The 24388-nt window shown below is 38.5% G+C and overlaps 1 protein-coding gene across 2 annotated transcripts; it reads left to right on the top strand.

The window, feature by feature from the left end:
* The first annotated feature begins 7812 nt into the window (after positions 1–7812).
* Positions 7813–23414, top strand: LOC102786711 (uncharacterized). 2 transcript variants are annotated; one of them, XM_087843483.1, is made up of 6 exons: positions 7813–8052; positions 13184–13325; positions 13796–14243; positions 14543–14785; positions 14916–15163; positions 19072–23414. In XM_087843483.1, exons 2-6 carry the CDS (start codon positions 13192–13194, stop codon positions 21455–21457), a joined length of 3459 nt encoding a protein of 1152 aa, XP_087699609.1. In that variant the 5' UTR covers positions 7813–8052; positions 13184–13191; the 3' UTR covers positions 21458–23414. The 2 variants fall into 2 exon arrangements, with proteins under 2 accessions (XP_087699609.1, XP_087699610.1); XM_087843484.1 differs by lacking the exon at positions 7813–8052 and adding an exon at positions 10633–10713.
* The last annotated feature ends 974 nt before the right edge of the window (positions 23415–24388 follow it).

Genomic DNA, 24388 nt, shown 5'->3' with positions numbered 1-24388 from the left:
CTATCAAGTCAGTGAGCTGGGATGTTTTACTCTAAACATGAATACTGTTACAGCAACAGACATGGACTACGGTTGGGCGACCGTAGCTCAGGGGATGGGAAGTGCATCTGTAACCGGAAGGTCACCGGTTCGATTCCTGGTCATTGTGTCCTTGGGCAAGACACTTTACCCTACCGCCTACTGGTGTTGGCAGCCTCGCTTCTGTCAGTCTGCCCCAGGGCAGCTGTGGCTACAACCGTAGCTTGCCTTCACCAGTGTGTGAATGTGAGAGTGAATGAATAGTGGCATTGTAAAGCGCTTTGGGTGCCTTGAAAAGCGCTATATAAATCCAATCCATTATTATTACTACTGGTGTCCCTCACAACAACTCAATGTCCACTATGTGAAGCAGCCAAACACATGCCTTCTCCTCTCATTAACTGAGATAAACTGCTGGCATATTTGTTTTGCATCTATACTCTCCAGTCTCTCCTGGTGGACATGGCAACACGTTATTCATGGTTACATACAATTTTAGACTGATGTGGGCCAAAGCCTAAAATGATGTGCCGGGAGTTTGCTGTTCTCCCCGGTTCGGATATTTGAAGTTTGCACAGCTACATTCTCGCCTGAAAATTTTTTAAAAGTTTATTTTGCAACCCAAAAAGAGTAATAAGAGGGGCACTGAAATTCGAGATTGTCCGAGAAAAAACGGGAGGGTTGGCATGTATTGCCTTGCATAGCCTGTAACGTTATTATGATGGACAGGTTTTATGAGTGAACTTGACTTTAAGTCACTTACAGGTTTCTTTGAAAAATACTTTCTTATATCCAGGTTCTTTTTGCTGCCATCCTCCTCTCCTCCTTGCGGGTCCTAGCAGCGCAGTTTTGCCGCTGCTAAAACTAAACAGAGCTCCCTGAAAGGCACAGCCAATCACATTGGCCATATTTGTCACATGGTATAGGACTCCAGTAGAGGACGTAATTTAACTCTTTCTGCACCGCTGGGTGAATGAGATATTGACAGATCGCTTTTAAAAAAAAATTCTATCGGTTTTGTTTTTCTTTACTCGAAGAGATCAAATTATTGGTGGGGACAATTCAATAATTGCTGGATATTGGTGGGGACATGTCCCTTCCGTCCATGCCAAATCTACGCCCTTGTTCAGATTATATGCAAAACCTTTACTAACAAGCTAATGGCTAGCTAATCTTTGGTAATCTATTTTTTTAAATTGGCCTCTAGAAAGAATTGTTCACATTTTTCCCTTTTTGTATAATGAGCTTCACAACAAAAATACTAAAAATAAATTATGAGTTATAGTATTGTCAGTTTCACAAGGAGAGGAAGGGACTCTGGGTCTTTTTCACAACCAGCTTAAAAGGGCTGGACAAAATGTTTGATTGGCATAGCACACTTTTTCCAATCAACCAACCAATTAGGACACAAAGACAAAGGTTAATTTTAGCATTTGCAAGGATGTGTCTTTTTTTAAAAAAAAAAATAAGTCAACGGCTAAATGTCTTGTTAAAGTGTGCTAAAGCATTCCCCTAACATATTCTGGCTACTGTAAGAGCTGAACCAATTAATTTCTGGTATGCACAATCAAAACTAGTATTTATGATTGAGGAAGAACAGAGTAAGTGAAGTTGTACGTGAAGTTTGAATCGTTAAGGAAAGAATTGTAGTGGCTGGACAAAGTTACATGAAAGTGCTTGGTAGTGTTTATGAAAGTGGATATTATGTCAAGCAATGTATTTCAACTGAAGGAGTAAAAAATTAGTCTCATGAATTTCTGCGCAGTGGTACAAAAACTACTATAATTATGAATATCATGTTCACTTGTACGTTAGTAGCTAAAAGGAACTTCAAATCTGGTTTCAGACATTAAATGTTTGTGCATCACAGTTTCATATTTCCTTCACTAAATTCCCTGCATTCATTGTTGTTATAGGACATAACATTTACATTTAATACAGATATTGGTGCACATTAAATAAAAGAATGTCCTGAATCGATTCAATTCAATTCGAATCTGGGAAATTTTGCCTCAGACAGTCAGAAATATTATAATTCAGATCACTACATTTACATATTTTTGTATCTATAAAAAGGAAGCTGACACACGCAAGACTTTATCAAAGGTGTGAGCATCACAGCAGATGCCTTTGTGTTAAAGTAGCTGAAGATAAAACACAGAAAAACATGAAGGTGATTTTCCTGGGATTTTATAAAAATATTCTGCAGTAGATCAAAAACGAAAGAAAACCATTAATTAACATATGAACATTACCTCTGAAGTTAAAGCAGTTTTATTAGAGACATGGCTAAGCGTTTTGCATTTTGTATAATTTTAAGTTTAAATTTGTTCAGTATTGAACGGCAGAAATTAAGTTTTCTTTTCGGAAGTATGTAAAAGGAATAAAAACAGCAGCCGACAGCGCTGTAAATAACAGTAGACTTGTGCGTAACAAGCAGAATAATGCAGAAAACAGATTTTTAGACGGGAAACTGTTCTTGAAGTACAGAGAGAGAGAGAGAGAGAGAGAGAGAGAGAGAGAGAGAGAGAGAGAGAGAGAGAGAGCAGTGCATGAAGTGTGATTTTATTGTGGTGAAAGCAAAACAGCAAAAGTAAGAGGGAATCCATGACGTTGTTTATGTGAAGCTTAGTTTGGATCTTCTTTTGCTGCTGGTTCAGTCAATATTGTTTGGAGAGAGATACAACTAACAGCTTTAGAATCAGCGCAAAAAGGGCGTGAACACAAAGCGCGGACCCGCCGAAACATCGGAATCAGCGAGCTGTCGGCTTTCAGCCCCGACCGTGTCCGTGCCGTCGGGGGAGAAAGGCGACATCTCACTGATTCTGATCCGCGGGTCCGCGCTTTGTCTTTACGTCTTTGTGCAGAAGCCGTGTACCTGCTCTCATTTACTGTTTTAAATGTTTGGTGGTTGTCGAAATTTTTTGACGTTTCACCTGAGATTCTGGCATTTTGGGCAAACTACATTTATATAAAAAAATCGATTCAGGATTTTAATGAATCGATATCACGTTATCCAAGCCAGAATCGATTTTAATCGATGAATCGATTATTAAAACCCACCCCTAGTTTGTTTTTATTACAATCCTGTATCTTGGCTGGAAGGGCAGTGCTAAATATATGGTCAGTTTTAAAATGCATAGTCTTCACACTTTGGTCCAAGTTGGAACAATCAGAAAAAGCCATACCATAAAATTGGACCCTTAAGTCACTCTTGTATCTGTATTTCAGCTCATTTGGTTCAAACCAAGGGGGAAAATGATTTACTGTTTCTTTACACATTTTGCCTATTGTTTTCTTAATAGCAATTGATATTTGAGAAGTAAAGCTTTGTAGTTAAAATTAAGAGCGACACTGTTGCTATTTTAAAAATAACCTGCTTTAAATAATAGGTCAGATGCATAAGTCACTCATGTGAGACCTCTTGAGTCCCAAGGAGACAGAAAATCTGGATGTTTAGGAAATACATGTTTTGGAAATATATAAGCTGATAATAGCATCTGCTGAGGCAGGTCACTTATAAAACTGCCATGCTTATAAAAGAAATAGGCTCACTGAGAACACCTAGTGGACAGGATCAACATGACTCGAGTTTTAATGCTGTCAGACACATTTGTTGTTTCCCTGATTAAAAATATATAAGCATGAAAATATAAACTTGTCGCTATTATTACATTGAGGGTATTATGTTCTTTGTTTTGAGGGTTTTTGTGTTGTTTTTGAATTATGTGCCTGTACTACAATAAAGATCATACAGCAATAAATAAAGTTATCATTGTTCTTGCTAGTGGTTGTCTTGATATATTTCTTGAGGATACTTTGCTGTAACACACTCTATCATTCAAGGATTACTTTGGTGATAAAACTTGAAGACTGTTATAATAATTTAATGAGATTATAGTCAGAATTAGTAATTTCATAATAATATCTCAATGCCAACATGAAAATGGTTAAACTAGACAAAATTATCTGCAGCACAATCAACACTAGCAGCTAATTTTCTTGCTCTCTCACCAACAAACAGTTCACTGTCACAGATTATATTGTAATCTTTTTCGTTATTGTAAAAACAGGTAGCTGTTTGCAGAGAGTACATTTCTAAAATCCCCTTTTATTACCTGCTAAAAACTTGGGTATGTACTTCACAGAGAGACAGAAAAGAGAGATAATGGGACTAAACTGTGATGGTGTCACTGTCAATATGTGAGACGGAGGCTGAAGAACACATAAAGAGACACCAGGTTACTCTACACTGACTACAGTGACATTGTACCTTTTTTGAAATGACTGAAATGGTGTCATTAAGTGATGACTTGATTGAACAGGTCTCTACATGTTAATCTTGTCTAGTCCAAACACAACCAGTTACTGATGGGGTGAGTGTTTTTCCAATACAGAACCATGACAGATTCGGCCTGCATTCCGTATATGCATGAAAGGTGCAATCATTAAATCATTGAAATGGCTACACTTCTGAATGCACCACAGAAATAACAGTTGACCCAGAAAACTGAGACACAAGACTGGATTATGCGCCTAAACAGGTCAGGTGGAAGAGGTACCGTTTGGACCCTTGTCATAATAAATGTGCATATTTCAGCAGGAAGAAGATTTAGAAGCCATTTGGTTCAGGATTGGTTCACACTTGCACACAGCTGTCATGTTTGTGTGCGTATCTGACCTGTTTAGGTAACTGTCAGCTGTACAGATTTATTTTCTGCTTTATTACAGTTTGTGGAAACATTACTGTTCTCTGTATGCTGCTGGTAAGTAACATATTTCTATGTCTTCAGACTTTCTTATTGGTCTACTACACTGGCAATCCACTCATCTGCCTTGACAAACATATGAACTTAAGTGACATCTCATTTTCAATCCATAGGCTTTAATATGATGTTGGTCGAAGGCTCCACAAGGTTTAGTGTTTATGGGAATTTGGGATTATTTTTTCAGAAGTGAGCTGAGGTCTGACACTGATATTGGATGTAAAGGCCTGGAATGGCTTGGAGTCTCTGCTCTGTCTACCTCTGTCTCTGCCCCCCCCTCCACCAAACATTTACATTTGGCACAAAAGCCATAAAGTGCCCATTCCATGAAGCTCTCTACACACCATTATTGTGATAATCTGAAGGCCACATGGGGTTTGGATCTGTAGTGATTGACTGCAGAAAGTAGTGACCTCTGTGCTATCCCCATCAACATCTGTGGTACTACGTGTCCTCATTCTTACACAGATGTTTGTAGAAACAGTCTGCATACCTAGCTGCTTAATTCTATACACCTGTACTGAAGTGACTGGAACATCTCAATTCAATAATTTGAACAGGTGAGTGAATACTTTTGACAATATAGAGTAAAACACGTTTAAAGAATTTGTTGCATTTGTTTCCAGGTCAGACTTGAAAGGATATTTTTAATAACAAGGACTTTTAGTACACTGATACAAAGATGAAATTAATAAAATTAGTTAACGTCGTATTAATTAAATGACACCACAGAGTGTTGTTTCTCTTTTGATGATCTCTTCAATACCTGGCAAAAAACTTATGAGTGGGAAAAATACACGTGTAACCACCCACATGTTCTGCCATTTTGTTATTTGATAAACTAACACAATAAAACAGCAGTAATCTTAGCAAACAACTTCATTAAAGAAACATTTGATTTGAATCAAAAAATACTGTACATACACAGCAGTTATAACTTAGTGAAGACTCCTTCACATTAAATCAGTTTTTATTGTAGAAATCATGATAAAGCCTGTTTGTCTGGTCAGCAGTTTGTGTTGCCCTGCTGTAGTTTTCTGTCATCAGCAGCAGGATGATCTGAGGATCCCATTACAGGTGGAGCGGACTCCTGCTTCTGTCTGACCTCACTGAAACCTGACCCGAGAGCAGCAGCAATACCTGGTCTGTAACTTCAGTATGTATAGAGAGTTCAGTAAGATGTGTAGGAAGTATATGGTCACCCCATCCCAGCAAACAAGTCATTGGACAGTTCTGGTGATGCCATCAGTCTTTATATGTCAACAGTGTATTTTGTTGAGTCACACCACACGGCACTGAGCCTTGCAGCCTTATTTCGGTCATCTCAGGTGGCCTTGAAGTATAAATAGTTGTTTACAAACCTTTATTAGTCTAAACAGCAGGAAGTTTCCCATAAATAATGAAGAAATGAGATGTTGTGGACTCTATAATGCTTTCAACAAGTTAATAACTAGAAATGTGGTAACATCACTAGAAATAAATCACACAGGGCTGTAAACAAACAGACAGTTTATCCAGATCATTTAAACCACTAAATCTAGAGGTGACACAAAAGGTGAGGTGGGTGGACAACGTCAACAAATAAAGCCCCATCAGAGTATATGTTAAATATTGAAACCTCCCAAATATTTCACAGGAATTGACCTCATAAACCATAAAAGGTGAATGTAGACACTATTAAGTCACCCATCCACCTTGGAAAGCCCAGGTTTTCATGGCCAAAGGTCATGAAGGAAAACTGTTTATTCCCAAACTGGTTGGTGAGGCAGGGTGGAGGGAGAGGTCATTGCTAGGTGACCTCTCATTGCTAGTCACAGAGGTATACAGCACATTACCTAAAACCTTGCAGTTGGTTAACTTGTCTCTAAACATTTGGCAGCTACTGTACAGGCAGTACTGAAAGTATGAAAACACGCAGCAAAAATGAAAAATGTAAAAAAAAAAGAAAAAAAAAAAAGAAATGCGTTGACTGAGTGCTGACAGTAGCAAGGCACATCTTTTATTTTGAAGATCGTGTTCTGTTTCTGGTTTGCTACAGGTGACTGTAGCAATTTAGTACCGATCACAAGGATGTTTTTGGTGACATATCCTCTTTATGATTTATTCTGTCTGGCAAGGGCCAGAAACTACTCACCAACCAGCTAGGAAGAGTAAATTTTTCTCAGTTGACCGGTGGTTTACAGATGGCTACCTACCAGTCTGACGCATTTGCATAGATATGACAATCATTTAAAGCAGTCACACCCTTACCTTTAGGCCTGACCAAGTTAACTCAAGCATGAGTTGTGAAAAGTTATGTCACTTCACTGTTGTTATGAAGCAGGAAGCACTCACAGAAACCTTTTTTTATCAGGTTGTAAACTTTCGTTAGTCTGTGTATTTCTGTTGTAAAGCTGAACATTTTAATGTGGGACCCTTGGTGAAACTCCTGTATTGCCTTTATTTTTTAGTTGCAGCCAACAAACTACTATTGTGGAGGAAACTGGAATGTTTTCCCCCTTAGCAGCTTTTAAATTAATTGGGTAATGACACAGTCTCCTTTAGCTTTCATTCCCACAAACTTGATACTTTTTTTTTTAAAGCTAGAACCAATTTTGTAAACCAGGACAGTTTCACTTCCAAGTACTCCAACTGTCAGAAAGACAGTTAACCCAGCTTTTCCCACGGGAGCCTGGATGCCTGCAATCTGATATGGAGAGGTGTTTCAGACTCTTTGTGCTGATTGGCTGATTGCCAGGCGGCGTGAGAAATCTCTGGAGGAGTAAATGTGCATGTTACAGCTGTTAAAGATTCAAAAACCATTTGGTTTCTGATTGGTTAACACTTGCAAACAGCTGTCCTGTTTGTCTGTGCAGCTGCACCTGTTAATTAAAAATCCATTTCGATTGTGCACAATTCATGTCACTTCTCTGTATTTCCATGCAGCCGGCTGCTCCTGTGCTGTTTCTCGTTGCCTCACCCTGAAACTAAATTTAGAGCTCTGGATATGTTAGCGTATGATGTAAAAATAGCAAAGCAGGGAAGCCTTCTCACCACAGAGCAGAGACACGGGACACACTGAGTGTACGCTGGTAAAAGTTAAAAGCAGAAACGAACTGAAAACAGAGAGAGAGTAAGACAGGAACCACTGAAGCTGCTGTAAAGTATAGAGACAGACAGGCGCAGACACTGACAGTCAGTAGTGAACACAAACTGTGGTCCACTTTAATGCAGAGTTACATGTAAGAGGGGATTTAAATAAAACAACTGAGACACAGAAAGACTTCAGGTAAGTTGGGATTGTTATTTTTAATTTGACATTTATTGAACTTCCTGTATATTGTAATGAATTAGTTACCCATATAATTCATTTCAATTAGACTGTTGAAGAAAAAATACTAAAGATACTGAATGAAGAAAGCTACATTACATGTCTGTGTGCATCTGTAAGCTATAGGGCTAGACTATAACACAGAGGCTCAAGGCTCAAATACTGCTAGAAGCATAAAACACTTTTATCTTGGACATGCCAGTGGTCAAGTTGCACTGTGGGTAATGTAGGCTCCCAGGGTTAACTGCTTGGACTGTCAAGTCTTACAATAACAAAAGTATTACATTAATAAAAGCAAAACTTAAAAGACATTTTTAACCCTCTCAGGTCTACATCACCATTGGTGATGACCCAAACCTGAACTCTAACCCTGGGCAGTCAGATTATGTAATTAAAGCTTGTTTTTTTTTTTTTTATGAATTTCTTCTCTCAAGTCTCATCAATTAGGGATCAAGGAGGACAACCATTTTCACAAACATTAAAAACTTTTCCAGAATAGTCTGTTTACCTTTCTCCAAATGTGGGACAGGATTAGCACCTGATGACTTAGACCTCAGAGAAATAATTTCCACCCACTAACAGAAAAACGGTAATAAATGCATTATTTGAAAGACCTAATTTGAGCATATTTGACATATGCTCAAATTAAAAACCCAACATTATCCGTTAATAAGTTAATGTTCCTGAATGCAAAAAGTAACAAAAGGCAACTTTGGTCAGACGTTGATCTAATCTTTAGAATAACGACTAAAAGTAAGATTTGAATCCTCTCAAGCCCAGGAGCTCTGATTGTCAGTCCAAGCTTTATTCTTATTTCCTTTTTTGCTTTTCTAACTTTTCTGATTCCTGTACTTTGCTTCAATAAAGCAACATCTTTCATCAGGTACAGAATATGAGAGAAGTTTGCCTTCAGGGTTTTTGAAGACATTGTGAAAGTGTTTATTAGCACCACTAAAAAGCATGTGTCATGGTGCTATGGTTTTGTGTTTTTGATCTTGGATTCTTTTTTAATGAACTTAAGTTTTGGTTTGTTTGGCTAGTGTTTGGATTTTTGGTTTCTTTTGATCTCTTTTGTGAGTTTTAATTGATGTGATATTAAGTCTTTGTTTCCATTTTTTACTTTATGATTATTATAGTGCTGAGTTTAAGTTATTGTCATATCTTTTCTTCTGATTTATGTACTGAGCAGTTGTAGTACTGTGTTAATACCTTTGTCCCCCAGTGTTCTTTTCTCACTGACATGTCTGTGTTAGTTCTCTGTTGGTTATATCCTGTTTTACTTTGAAAGTCCTTTATGTGCCATGTGTCATTTTTATTTCCTGTCTAGCTTTCCCCGTTTCCCTGATTCTCTTCGCCTGTTGATGGTTGCTTTTTTTATGCTCCCTCCTGTTTCTTGTGGTGTAATTAGTCCACCGTTCATGTTTAGTCCCTTTTCACAATTCTGTGTGATTTTCTGTGTTTCTGAATTTCTGTATTATTATCCTTTAGACTTAGTTTATATGAAATTTCCCGTTGTGGGACTAATAAAGGTATATCATATCATATCATATCATATTTAACTTTTTTATCAGTCATTAAAGCTCCCTTTTTGTTACTTTGTCCTGCATTTGGGTCCTTATATCTGTACTGCACCAGTTGTGGCAGGATTACTTTACTAACCAAGCAATTTTGTTGACAAAACCTAAAAGTTCAACACAAAAATTTAGTCAGGACAGGAGCACTCAGAAACCTGTGTGTTCTCATACCACCGCATCCTCCAACCTACAAAGAAAAATGAAAACTGTTAACCACTTCCTAAGACTCCGAGGAGAGGACGGATAACAGTTTTAACTTTGTGTGTCAAAAATAAAGAGAGATATGCATCTTTAGCCTAGATAATCATAGCTGATCCTTGCAATCTGTGGTATGTTTGGAAAGGTTTTATTTCATTTATATTTTTAACCCTTCCAGGCCTGTAGTCATTTCTTTTCTTGAGTTTATTGTCATTTGATTCTTGTTAAGTGTCCAATGGGGAAATCCTGAACACTGAGGTGGTGAAGGAGATGTGAGGTCATTTTCTAATTTTAGCTCATCATTAGTCTGTTAAGTATGCTTCGTTTATTTACACAGACACTGCTAAGTCCAGAGTCAGTTTTCCAGGCAGACAAAGTTTAAAGTCGGGGACCTTTCTGAGTTCACTGTAACTCTGACTCTGGTTGTCCATCTTATTGTAGTTTATCAAAGTATCATATACATATCCTGTGTATAATTTGACTGATTATTTCTAGAAAATGTTGAGAATCTTCATTTTATTTAAATAGTGAAAGCCTCTCTCTATTTTTGAATCATAATGAACTGAAGAGTACAAACCATTAACTGACAGCAAAGGCATTAACATATACACATTTTCAGATTAAAATGAACAAACTGACATTATTATTATGTTTAAATGACACAGAATCTCCATCTTTCCTGAATCAGTGCTGTGATGTTTTGTTGTTGTCGCTCCTTGAAGAAGAGCTGAGTTTAATTTTAGAGCATAAGTGGTGGTCTGGTGTCACAGTTACATGAGCCAGTATTCAACAAGCGCTGCACTGAGAACTGGACCAAAGCTGGGCTCATAACTGTGTTGAACTATCGGTATGTATCTAAGAGGAGACAAGGTGGTGATTACTTTTTAAGTACCAATTTAAAGTGTTGGAAAGGTTTCATATCGAATACCGTTTCTGAATTCAATACGGAATGAAAGTATGTTTATCTAGATAAGCTCAGTGGTGTATTAGTAACTTAATTTACTAATTACTCAAAACTGGAAACATATTTTGAAAAGCCATACAGAGAAAACAAGGTAAAGAATGGACATTTGGTGTGTTGTGGCTGCCAATGTTGTGCTACATTTCTGTGTTGTATTGTGTTTGTGTACTGTGGGAATTGTGATGATCTTCTGAATAGGTTCACTACTTCAAAGTTTAGTCTATGTCTTTGAAATGATTGCAGTATAACTTGGGAAAACAGTAAAGTGTAAAATTAATCAGTCAAACTGAAAAACCAAACTAAACTTCAAGGAATATAGTCAAGGTAGACAATATGACATCTGAACTAAGAAAAATAAAACCTGGAAAGGATATTTTAATAATTAGTTTTAATAATAAATGTTGTAATGAATAACCAAATGATGCTCCATGGTGCAGTTGTTAACATATTTACATTACCCTCCAAAGATCTCAATTTTGAGACCAGATAGAAATCTGTGTCTCAGTATCTCGCAAGACCCCACAAGAAAGTTAATAAAAAATATTCTATGTAAAATGTTTCATTTTGAGGCGCATTGTTCCAAGAATGTGCAGCATACATCTAATTTTTTTCCTGCAATCTTGAATAACTAATGATACTTAAAGTCAGAAGTAGCCCATGATGTAGTTTAGGAAGAAGTAAAAGAATCAACAGATCTCTGGTGATTCTTTACCAGCACACCAAAAAAAGCCCCATTTTCAACACAGGTGCCTTTGCAAGAGACAAAACCTTTTAAGGAACTCAATTTCCTGCATCAGTTTCCAGTGGATGAATCAGGGTCTAAATGAGGAATACAGACATCCAATTCCAGTCTGGCATGTACACATTCTTCCTACCACTGTCGCATTATTGTTATTATTAAATCCTTTATTTTAATAGCTAGTCTCATTGAAATTTAGATCTATTTTTAGAGACGTGTACAACAAACGTGTCCAAATATTGAGACAAACAGCTACACTGATCACAAATCAAGAAAAACATATGCAAGAGTAGTTGCAGATAGACAAATATAACCCTTTAAAATGTTCCAGTTGAATCACAGAATGCACTTTCATAGTTTTTTGTAGTTACATTTATTGGCTGCAAATTATTTCCAGTTTTTCCAAGTTCAGTGTGAACAGCAAGTACAGCTAATGTTAAATGTCCTGTGACCTGATGCTGTAAGTACTCACTTTAAATTCAAACAAGAAGTAGAGGTCTTCTATTTGCTAGGGAGCATTGTCATACTTTTCCATATAACATACAGAGGAGTAATAAAATACCTGTGATGAGTCATAATGTACTTCTACAAATAATATCTTGATGCATGCTCAGTCATCCAGGTAAGTAAAGCCCAAAAGGTTGATTCTGTTAATCTGGACGTAACATTTTCAGTGGGAGAAACGTTTAGTCACTCATCCAAATGACTTTTTTCCTTCTCAGCTGACTGCAGGTTTCCCCAACCTTATAAACAGTACATTTGCTTAATAACTGAAACCAGCCCACTGAATGAACAACCTCACAGCCCACTGAATGAACAACCTCACAGCCCACTGTTCATTCAGTGGGCTGGTTTCAGTTATTAAGCAAATGTACTGTTTATAAGGTTGGGGAAACCTGCAGTCAGCTGAGACTGAAGAAGTCATTTGGATGAGTGACTAAACGTTTCTCCCACTGAAAACGCTACATTCAGATGAACAGAATAATAAAAAAAAAAAACCTTTTGGGTTCTACAGATATAGAAACATGCATGCCTGCAGCATCTCCACAATCAAGCACAGACAAAACTGTTGATTGTACAATCATCGAGTTGTTCATGAGAAACAAGATTTGTTTCTAAACAAAAAATCCAATCTTCATCTTTTTTTTCATCATTTTTCTTGAAATATGTTCCACTTTTTTTTCCCCTCATGGCAGGTCTGCCACAAATGTCATTTTAAATCAACAAATGGAATTTTTTTTTACTCCACACTCATGGGAGTCATACTTTTGATTGTTATTGTCAATATTAGGGTTTTCTTTGGCTATGAGTTTTGACCAAAGACCAGGCTGCTTCAACTTAGCTGAGGGTTTGCCTGACATGGACCAAATAACAGATACTTTGTAGCATATGGACAACATTTGGCTCACAAAGTTGCTGAAACCACTGTCAAGCCCATAGTTCACAAGTTTTGGGTTACGTTTGGTCTATTCAACATTTTTTCCAGTGCTGTAGCTGACCGGGCCTTAAGAATTTGAGATTGGATCCTAATGTTTCTGTCATTTGGGGAAAAAAAACTCTAAAGGCTTCTTATGGTTGTTTTATCATTATTATTATTATTATTTCTACATCTCTCAGGTAACAAGATGTTGTCTACAAAGGGGGAGCAGAGAACATTCAGCAATGGGCGTCTGAGAGACCAGTGGGAGAAGAGAGCCCAGAGCATCGCCGACGAGAACAAAAAAGAGGAACAATGGAAGCAGAAAAGTTCCACCAATCTGTGAGAATAAACCTTTTTTTTGTACAATGTGAAGAAAATGTTGAAAATTTGAAAATGCAGCTATAAAGATTTTCAGATTTTTATCTTAGAATTTATTTCCCAATTTATTATCACATTATTCTACCGATTCCTGAATCACCTCCAACATTCAAAGACAACAGTAAAATCAAACTTTAATGTCAACAGATAACTGGTCCAAAAGTAATAACTTAAATCAGCTCAAACTTGTTTATGGAGCTTGGGCTGACTTGAAAAGACGCAGAAGTTTGTTTCTGGTTAAACATTTTTAAAAAGTAAGTTTTACATAAAATACATTTTAATTTTCACAAATCATTTAATTAATAATTTGAGACCAGCCTGTAATCACCAGCCAGGAGGTTTGGTGCTTGGTCCACAGCTGAATGTTTCTGTACCTAAGATTCTGTATTCATATACACTGATCCAGCGTGTTTTTTTGTTTTAATCTGCAGTCACTTCTCAAAATGGAACTATCACTGGCTGGTTGCTAATGGAGACAAGATGAAAGATGGCATAAGTGAGTTTAAGAGAGTCACAAGTGGTGCAGCTGAAGCAGAAAAAAACAAGCCCAGAATTCGATTCAAAGTTGTCCCTCCTCCTCCCAAACCCAAAGCTGACCCTCCTCCTCCACCACCTCCTCCGAGAAGGTCAACGTCACCCAAACTTCGAAGGCAAAAGCGCAAAGTAGAGGTTGATACATTTCGAATTTGCTGGAAGGACTCCTGGATGAGCTTGAAGCCACCAAAGTATCTTTTTCTGAAAGCCCAAGAGTTGGAAACCAGAATTCTAGGGTTCACAACCATAGAGCTAACTAAGAACAGCAAGTACAAAGCAAAGGGGAGCGGACTGAAGGGTGAATGGATGTTTCCTGCTCATAAGTGGAATCAATCCTGGAAACAGGTACAAACACTAAAATGTAATATTGCCTGCAGTTTTTGAGGTCTGTGACATATTTTTGGTACAGTCCTGACTACATGACATAGCTTGATAGAAGGAACTTCCAAGGTGCCATACATGTAAAAGTGTCTAAAACACCCAAACAAGGTCAGAAGAAAAATAAACAAAACACATCTTTAAATATCCTTCAAGGGACAAGTCAGTCACTTGATCTTAATCAAACAGAGTTTGCTGTTCAGTTAACAACCTGTTCAGATTTTGTAGATAACTTTGCAGTGTTGTCTTGTTCTTCTTGTTTCCAGGTGAAGAGTCCAGGCCAGGTGGAGCTTTCTGAGGCAAAACAGTTTCACTGGGATATTCTATTTCAAAGAGAGAACGTTTGTAAGGTTGCGATAGAAACGTATTCTCTTCCTGTTTGGGCTGGTACCTGGAAGATCATGAACTTTCCCTTCAGGCAGGAGAAAAAGGACTGGGATCATATCTGGACTGACTACCAACAAAACCTAACCAACAACTTTGATCAAATACAACAGCTAGAGGAGGAGGTGGGGATCATTACAATGACTGTTGTATTGTTGATTTCTGCTCTTTATGGTTTGGCCAGATGCTACATGAGCACTGAATCAGATAAACACTTATTAATATTTGTATTACCACTCTTGAATCATCAAACAGGATGAACCCTTTGACTGGGAGGATTCATGGAAAATGTCTGGAGCAGAATTTGAAACAAACGACTTCACAGATGATGAGACGCTAAGTGAGAGTTCCTTCAGTGCGGACGCTGAAGTTATGATGACTATAAGTGATGTGTGCGTACCAGGATGGAGCAAATCCTGGTTACTGTCAGCAGCTCCTCCAGAGGAAGGTGAAGAACGGCAGAAAAGCTGGAGCACTTGCTGGGGATATAAGCAGCAGCTCAGGTGAGTTACCACTGTGTTCTGTACCTGATGCTAAACATAAAAAGGCTATATTTGTAATAAGATTCATGAAGACTTGTTATCTTAAGTCTAAGTTAGGCAACTTGATAGTTTGTAAAACTCCACAAAAAACACAGACCTTCAAACAGGCACATTTTTCTACACCTGATGCTTTCTGGCTTACATTCACACGCTGATGAATGCATCAAAGAGCAACTTGGGGTTCAGTTTCTTGCCCAAGCCAAGCAGACTGGAGTAGCCAGGGATCAAACTACCAATCTTCCAGTTAGTAGAAGGCCTGCTCTACCTCTTGCTCTACCTAGGTTCTAAAGCTTTTGTTCCCTAATAAATGAAATGGTCATCTAAAAACAATTTTGCATTTACTCAAAAATAAACAAATAAACAAACAAACAAACAATAAATCAGAAAGGTGGCAAATACCTTTTCACAACAGCATTCGTACAGAAAAGCTAGACACCCAAACTGTCACGGTTCTGGGTCAGTTTGACCCAGTATTTTGAGTTATGTTTTGGTGTGTTTTCGCATTTTGGATTCTTTTCTTATTGTGGTGCTTTTGATGATGATGATGATGATGATTATTATTATTATAAATCTATGTTTCAGTTATTCTTGTTTAGGGATTAGTTCTTAGGTTTTGTGTTAGCATGTTTATTGCAGGTTTAGTTCAGTGTCTAGTCTGTCTCTCAGTGTCATGTCTGCGTCTTTGTTTAGTGGTTTCTTGTTTCCTGTTTTATTGTGAAAGTCTATGTCTCATGTGAGTGTGTTCAGTTTACCTCCCTTGTCTCATCTCGTTAATCACTCCCAGCTGTGTCCCCCACCTGTGTGTAATCTCCCTGTGTTTCTCTAAATGTGTTTTTAAGTCGTGTTTTCTGTCATTGTAGTGGCTGGTCCGTCTGTGTATCCACCATGCTTCATCTGTGTGTTCTCCCTGCTGTCCGTCGTCATTTACCTCTGCTCATCCTCCTTCATGTTCAGGTCCTGGTTTGTGTTCAGTAGTTTAGTTGTTCTCAGTTTAAATAGTTTTCAGTCCTGTTTGCTGTTTCTCCATTTGCATTTTGTGTTCAATAAACCACCTCACCTTCACTACTGCCTGCAATTGGATCCTCCTTTATTATTTCCCCACTGCTCACTCCACTCGCCGTGACACAAACAGAAACAAAACAGCTACAAAACCCCTCTGACTGTTGTGGAGTTGCATGTCTTTCTTGGTTGTTTTTGTGATCTCCCCAAAGATGGACCTGATGAGCAAATCAGCTCAAAGGTCTTTAGATTCAATTCAATTCAGCTCAGTTTTATTTATATAGCGCCAAATCACAAAATCAGTCCCCTCAAGTAGCTTTGTATTATAAGGTAGACCTTACAATAATACATGCAGAGAAAAACCCAACAATCATCAGCACTTTGGCAACAGTGGGAAGGAAAAACTCCCTTTTAAATGGAAGAAATCTCCAGCAGAACCGGTTGGGGAAGAAAGACAGGATGAAAGACATGCTGTGGATGGGAGCTGGAGATTAATAACAACTATGAATCAGTGCAGAGAGGTCTATTAACACCAGTGTTGGGTAAGTTACTTTAAATTAGTAACTTAGTTACATTACTAGTTACTTCTATCAAAAGTAACTCAGTTACTTCAAGTTACTCGTTACTTTCAAAGTAACTAGTTACTAGGGAAAGTAACTTTAGTTTTACTCAGAATTCTCTTGTTAATGTGTTGCTTCCATAACTTTGCCAGTCTTCTAGCTTGTTTACTTGCCACAAGTGCACTGTGCCACCTACCAATAGAAAAAAAAATAATGTGCATATTTCCACGAGAGAAATCCCACGCCTGGACCGTCATTGACTGCTGCCATGATTCTAGCCTACATCACAGCGTCATGTGCGCCTTTTACATCCAACACAAAAACTGCAGTCGTGATGCTTTCGATTGTACTCAGAGCTCTGAAATTCTGCCTTCTGAGTAGGAAGATGTAAGCAACACCAGACTGCAGATGAGCTGCATACAGGGCTGGACTGGGACAGAAAATTGGCCTGAGCATTTTGACTAGAGACCGGCCGCCATTATAGGAAAAATCATAAAGCCTTTGAATGAAAACAAACGCTGTTGTGACAGTGATGTACACTGTCTTGATGGTATATATGCATCAATCTATCAATCGTTTGTTGTAAGATTCAGATAATTATTTTTTAAAAGCTAGACATTTTAAATGAGAATAAGAAAGTAAATGGTAAATGGCCTGTATTTGTATAGCGCTTTTACTAGTCCCCCCTAGGGACCCCAAAGCACTTTACACACCCAGTCATCCACCCATTGACACACACATTCACACACTGGTGGAGGCAAGCTACAGTTGTAGCCACAGCTACCCTGGGGCAGACTGACAGAAGCGAGGCTGCCATATCGCGCCATCGGCCCTTCTGGCCAACACCAGTAGGCGGTAGGTGAAGTGTCTTGCCCAAGGACACAACGACCGAGACTGTCCGAGCCGGGGCTCGAACCGGCAACCTTCCGATTACAAGGCGAACTCCCAACTCTTGAGCTACGATCGAAAGAAAAGCATTTCCTTGTGCCCACCTCTCCCTGTTAATGCCCTACCTGGCCCCCCTGGCAAAACTTTGCTAGATCCGCACCTGCACAGTTACCAGCTGTCAGCTACTTAGAAAAGGATCCTGGTGTTATTTGTCTCTCAGAAACAGTTTACAGTTTACTAAAAGGTAAACCTGTTTCTCCATCACCTGTTCAGCTCTGATGATTCAGTAAGGACATCTCCTGGTTTCATCTTCATGTTTCCCTCTCATCAGATAACCAAACCAACATCATGACCAGCAGCTTTTTTGCAGCTATGGCTCCAGCAAACAACAGCTGATACTAGAAATTAATATTAAATAAATTCTAACAACAGCTGATCAAGTTTAAACGTGCTGTTGTTGTTTAACGCAACATCGGCTGGTTTCCTCTTTCTGGCGCGAAGTGGGCGATAAACAAACAAGAGAGCCGATCAGCTGATCATTGATCAGTTTTCATGATTGAAGTAGAAACAGGAGAGGGAGGGGGGAGAATGGAAGAAGAAGAGGCAGCTGTGCAGCAAACACAGAATAAATCCAGCTTTGTGCCTTTTTCATTGTAGTTGAATTACGGGACAAACTGTTCCTTTTCACCTCAATAAGAAACGCATAATATTTTCTCTGAATACCAGACGGGACGGTTGGCAACTCTAATAACTTATGAACAAAATAAAGTTCAACATCATTAACTTCATAGCACCCACCCAGCTGTATAGAAACTCCGTCATGCTAGCTAGTACGGAAAAAGTCAGAATAATCAAAATAAACTCCACCTAAACTTGGTTTATATCTGACCCAGATAGACTGCAGGTCATAACTTCTTACCTGAAGTTCACACTTGGACCGGCGGCCGCCTCAGGTGTCTTTTCCTCCTGCCTCCCCTTTCTCTCATCCACCTGCTGCCTCCACCACTTGCCAACGTTACTGAATCTGTGGAAACTCCGCGATAGCCACCACACGAAGTAACGAGTAACGACCCTATCTAAATCCCAGTAACGACTAACGCGTTCCTGATTTTGGCATAATAACTAGTTACCGTGCTCGTTACCACAATAATAACGTAGTTACTGTAACGCGTTACTTAATAACGCGTTAGTCCCAACACTGATTAACACATAGTGAGTGAGAAAGGTGACTGCATCATGGGAATCCCCCAGCAGCATCCCCCTTTTGCAGCATAACAAAGGGAGGATTCAGGGTCAACTGATCCAGCCCTAACTGATTCAGCCCTAGCATGAATCACACATGGTTTACTATTTTTTACTGTTATATTTCTATGAAAAGTTCTGGTTTATATCCATTTAACCAAACCGTGATTTCATCCACAGGTGGTGCAAAGCTTCTGTGAACTCCAATCATCAACACAGTGCCATGCTGGAGAGAAAACGCAAAGCTACAAACTTCCTCCTCACATCAGAGCTGGACGAGGAGATGACAGACGCCACTGAGTGGATGGAGGCCTGGAAGGCTCCAAGAGGATGGTTTAAGGTAGAGGAGGAGGAACCAGAGGAGGAGGAGGAAGCAGAGGAAATATATGTCAAAGGGGAGGAGGAGGATGAAGGAGTGAATAATGAGGACGGAGATATGGATGAGGAAGAGGAGGATGGAAATCTGGATGGTGTGGAGGAGGATGAAGGAGTTGAAGAGGAGGAAGCTTTCAATAAAAATAATGTGGACAAAAAACTAGAAAAGGAGAGAAAAATAGAAATAGTTATAGAAAAGAAAGAAAAAGCCCTTAACAAGAAGGCTGAAGATGATGAGGATGATGAGGAAGAAGATGAAGGAGTGGATGAAAATGAGGAGGAGGAAGAGGAAGAAGAGTATGAAGATACTGACAACAAGATGGAGGGCGAGGAAGAAGACAATGAAGAGGAACAGGATGAAGATGGTGGAAGGGAGGATGGAAACAAAAAAGGCAATCAAAAAGATGACAATGAAACAGATAACGATGAGGAGGAGAAAGAAGAGGAGGAGGTGGAGGAAGTGGATGAAAAAACTGAGGTAGAGAAGCAGGAAAAAGGCAACACAAATGAAAATGATGAGGGTGAAGTAGAAGAGGAAGAGCAGGACAGTGAATTGAATGAAGATGAAAAGGATGACAAAGTGGAAAAGCTGAATGAGGAAGGCACAGACAAAGAAGAGGAAGTGAATGCAAAAATAAAGGAACAAGAGGAGGAGGAAGACATAGAAGATGAGGAAGAGGAGAACAAGAATGGCATAAATGAGGAGAAAGGAAACCATGATGGTGGCAGGGATGAAGATGCAGAGGTAGATGAGGAAGACGAGGAAGATGAAGATTATAATAACAATGAGGATGAAACAAATGTATGTGAAAAAGAAAAATACAAAGAGATGGACAAGAAATATAAAGGTGGAGAAGAAGAAGAAGAAAAAGAAGAGGAAGAAGAAGAAGAAGCAAAAGAAGAAGAAGAAGAAGAAGAAGAATCAAAAGAAGGAGAGGAAGAAAAAGAAGCAAAAGAAGAAGAAGAAGACAAAGAAGAAGAATCAAAAGAAGGAGAGGAAGAAGAAGAAAAAGAAGAAGAGGAAGAAGAAGGAAAAGAAAAAGAAGAAGAAGAAGCAAAAGAAGAAGATGAAGATGAAGAAGAAGAAGCAAAAGAAGGAGAGGAAGAAGAAGAAGAAGAAGCAGAAGAAGAAGAAGGAGGAAAAGAAAAAGAAAAAGAAGAAGATGAAGATGAAGATGAAGAAGAAGAATCAAAAGAAGGAGAGGAAGAAGAAGAAAAAGAAGAAGAAGCAGACGAAGAAGAAGAAGGAAAAGAAAAAGAAGAAGATGATGAAGAAGAAGAAGCAAAAGAAGGAGAGGAAGAAGAAGAAGAAGAAGAAGAAGAAAAAGGAGAAGATCGTGGGGATGAAAAAAATGAAGCAGAAAGAAATAAGAGTAGTAGGGTTAATGTAGATAAGGAGGAAGATGAAAAAGATGAAGATGATGACAAAGCTGACGAAGATGAAGAAGAGGATGATGTGCAAAAGAATGAAGGCAATAAAGTAGATAGTGAGGATGAAGAAGAAGAGAAAGAAGAAGAGGATGAAGCAGACGACGACCAGGAGAGTGATGAGGATGGTAAAGACAGAAAGGAGAATGAAAATGTTGACGAGGAGGAAGGTGGTGTAATATTTGAGAAAGATGAAGGAGAAATTAAAGAGAATGACAAAAAAGCTGACCATCACAAGGATGAGGAAGAGGAGGAGGAGGATGAAGAGAAGGAGGCTGGTGAGAAAGAAAATGAAGCAGAGGTTATAGTAGAGAAAAACACAGAAGAAGAAAAGAAGGTGAAGAAGTCACAGAAAAGAATGAAATATAAGCCCGATGTCCCGCTTCATTTGCAGTTCCACAAACTGAACGCCTGCTTTCCCTCCTGGAAGAAGTCATGGATGGTGGCAGTAGCTCACAGAGGAGGTTATGATGCTGAGGATGAGGCTTACGAAGAGGGTGAGGAATCGGAGTTGAGAGCTTGGAAGGACTCATGGAGGATTTGTCGCTATAGAAAGCCAGATGATGATGACGTGGTGTGTTTCTCTATGGAGCACCGGAGTCAGCGGTATATGGGACTGACGCATGAAGAAGACGGCATGCCAAACAGTGAGTGGACTCTGAGCTGGAAAATGAACAAAGAAAAAGATGAAGATGCTGAAGAAGAAGAAGAAGAAGAAGAAGAAGAAGAAGAGGATGAAGATGCTGAAGAAGAAGAAAATTAAAAATTTCTGAGAGGGGAAATTAGAAGTGCTGGGTATTATTTATACCTGATATGAACTAAATGTGCCAAAAGCTGGGATTGTCATGTCTTATTTCAGATGCTGACCAGAGATACTTTTAATCCAAACTTCTGTTCTGCATGTTTAGGTTTAGGCTAGGCTACTGGAAAACTGCAAAAAGATATTTATTTCAACTGTTGATGCCGTCAACAACCTCACATGCCCAGAAGGAAGTTACAAATACAGTTAGCAACATGTCTGTGTTTACTTTAGGTCAGATTTGAAAACTACTGATGAGTCGTGATTTTTTTTTTCTTTCTTTACGCTTCTTATATAGTTTGGTGCTGTTTTGTGAGCCTTCTTGCTTGAGTGAATGTCAACAATGAAAAGTACAAAGTTAGCATGACAATTAACAGTAGATATGCAAGCTAGCCAACTCTCAGTCGGTAAAAACAATAGCATTTACATAAGCCCGGAAATCCACAGTTCATTATCAGTGGCTTTCAGCAAGAGTTCTCCAGGTTTTCTTAAGGTCTTTGAGAGTTTTTCTTTTCAGTCTTTTTCAGTCCATTCCTTTTCCTTCCCATTTTCAGATAAATTATTTTTTGTTGTGTATTTGTTAAGCACGAGCCACTTAACACTGGCCACCTAACTCAGTGGATAAAGGAGTGTAACCTATACATAACAACCGAGCAAAGAACCAGTTTTAAAGCATTATATTACTAGCAGTCTGTTACAAAGACACATAATTTAATAAAACTCATGAAACAGTATTTCTGCCGAACAAAGAACTATTAATGGAAAACTTGGCTTATATTGACATGGTGTGCAGAGTGTCCTTAACAACTTTCAGGAAACTGAACAAATGGAGGACAAAGAAGGTGCAGAAGATGAAAACGATATGTAACAGTATCTTTATCCAGGGTCCTGCATCTGGTTTGATTCATCTCCTGTTTCCCAAAGTCCCATCAGAAATGGTCTCAGTGGAAAGGTGGCTGTCAAGAAGCCATTCATACAGAGGGGAGACAGGGAGAAAGGCTGAGAAGTGCCAAATTACACAAGTACTGGACTAAAAATGCACTTTTTAGTTAATAGTTGCATCATTTTCCTATTTAAGGAAATGAGTGTTGGCTCAAGACTTCAGCACAATATTGCATATTCTTGCCATGTAATGTTTGACTTGAGTGCCTTGGAGTGGCTGAAACAAAGATAAAGTGGTTGACAGCTTAAGAAGAATGTAGGAAAGGAGCCAAATGCCAGTTGGCCTCTTTACACCTAGCATTCGATGCTAACACTAATTTGATAAGTACACTCAGGGAGGATATCCTCCAGAAAGGCCAAATTTCACAATTTAACTTTTAAAACAGTTATCCAGATAAAAAGCATAAAATGTTATGGGTTCTTCACTTGCTGATGCTCCAGAGCATCTTTTGATTAAACTTTATAAAATCTTCATCTTTGACACTAGAAATTTGATATTAAAAATGATAACATACAAGGAAGTGTCCTGCTATAAGATTACATATGATTATTTTCACGTTTACAGTTATAGCTGCTTTTTCATCCTGTGTTACTAAATGTCTGCTAACTGCCTTCCACTGCTAGACTGTTTGTGCCATTAAACACCAAAGCTCTGAGGGTGATAAAGATGTACAATTTACCCCACATCAAAACATAAAAATCAATAGCCAAGCAGTGAGCAGCTGATGGCTGTAATTGGTTAACACAATGTACTGACGGGGTAAAATATGAAGCACTTTAAGAGAGGTGACTGAGGTTTGTCTGATTTTTAAAGTAAGAAAATGTCATATTGGTGTTGTGTAGATGGAAGAGGCTGTGCAGAGATCAGTCTTAAACATTTATATGGTGATGTGCGTCTTTACTGCACTCTTTTATGATACAGTAAAGATCAAACTGCAACTTTTATTAAAGTTATAAACTGTGAATTTACAGAAAAAAACTGCGTGTTTGTTTTCGCACAACTTATTCACACTTAATAGCACTACATAAGCACATTTTCAGTATTTTAGTTTCTTCCCGAGAGTGATCGGTCAAGACTGATGTCAGTCTGGTTCATGTGTACAGATCAAAATCTCTGTCTTTAAAAATTGAAATAAGTTTATCCAAAGTATTTTGAGAAATCATTAAAAGTAAAAAGAAAGAAAGAAAGAAAGAAAAGAGAGACCCAAACTGAGTTCTAGTGTGTTAAAGGTCATCTTGGATTTAAATTCAAATTCAAATTTTATTTGTCACATACACAGTCATACACAGTACGATATGCAGTGAAATGCTTAGACAACTGCTTGTGAAAAAAAAAAGACTATGAATAGGATAGGAAATAAATATGAAAATTAAAATGAAGGGTAGATTTAACTAGGAAATAATAAATAAAATATAAAAATTAAAGTTAAAAATAAAATAATAAATACACAATACACAAATACACAATATAGAAATGTATAAGAATATATGAAGAAATATAGAACAATAACAGCAGCTGTACAAGTACTAAATGGTAATTTAGAAATATAATGTCCAGGGTTGTGCAATCCACATGTGTAAGTGCCTTGTGCAGTGCAAATATGCTTAAAGTGATTTGTGACTTAGTGATAAAGTGATTCGATTAGATGACCACGCAGTGTAGTTGTGCAGTGGCCACTAGTGTAAACAAATATCCAGAATGTCTAGTGTGTGTGTGTAAAAACCATATGTGTGGGTCAGTACTATGTAGTGGTGTGATTGAGAGACCCTATCGCCTGCGGGAAGAAGCTCCTCCTCAGTCTCTCTGTTTTGGTCTTCAGGGAGCAGAATCGCTTTCCTGACCTCAACAGAGAGAACAGTCCGTTGTTGGGATGGCTGAGGTCCTTCACGATCTTCCTGGCCTTGGTCCAGCACCGCCTGCTGTAGATTGAGTGGAGCCTTTCTCATTATACC

Source organism: Neolamprologus brichardi, chromosome 7 (assembly GCF_056152115.1).
Source record: "Neolamprologus brichardi isolate AB-2024 chromosome 7, ASM5615211v1, whole genome shotgun sequence".
NCBI lineage: Eukaryota > Metazoa > Chordata > Actinopteri > Cichliformes > Cichlidae > Neolamprologus > Neolamprologus brichardi.
Note: the sequence above shows the minus strand (reverse complement) of the source record. Positions and strands in the feature narration are given on the sequence as shown.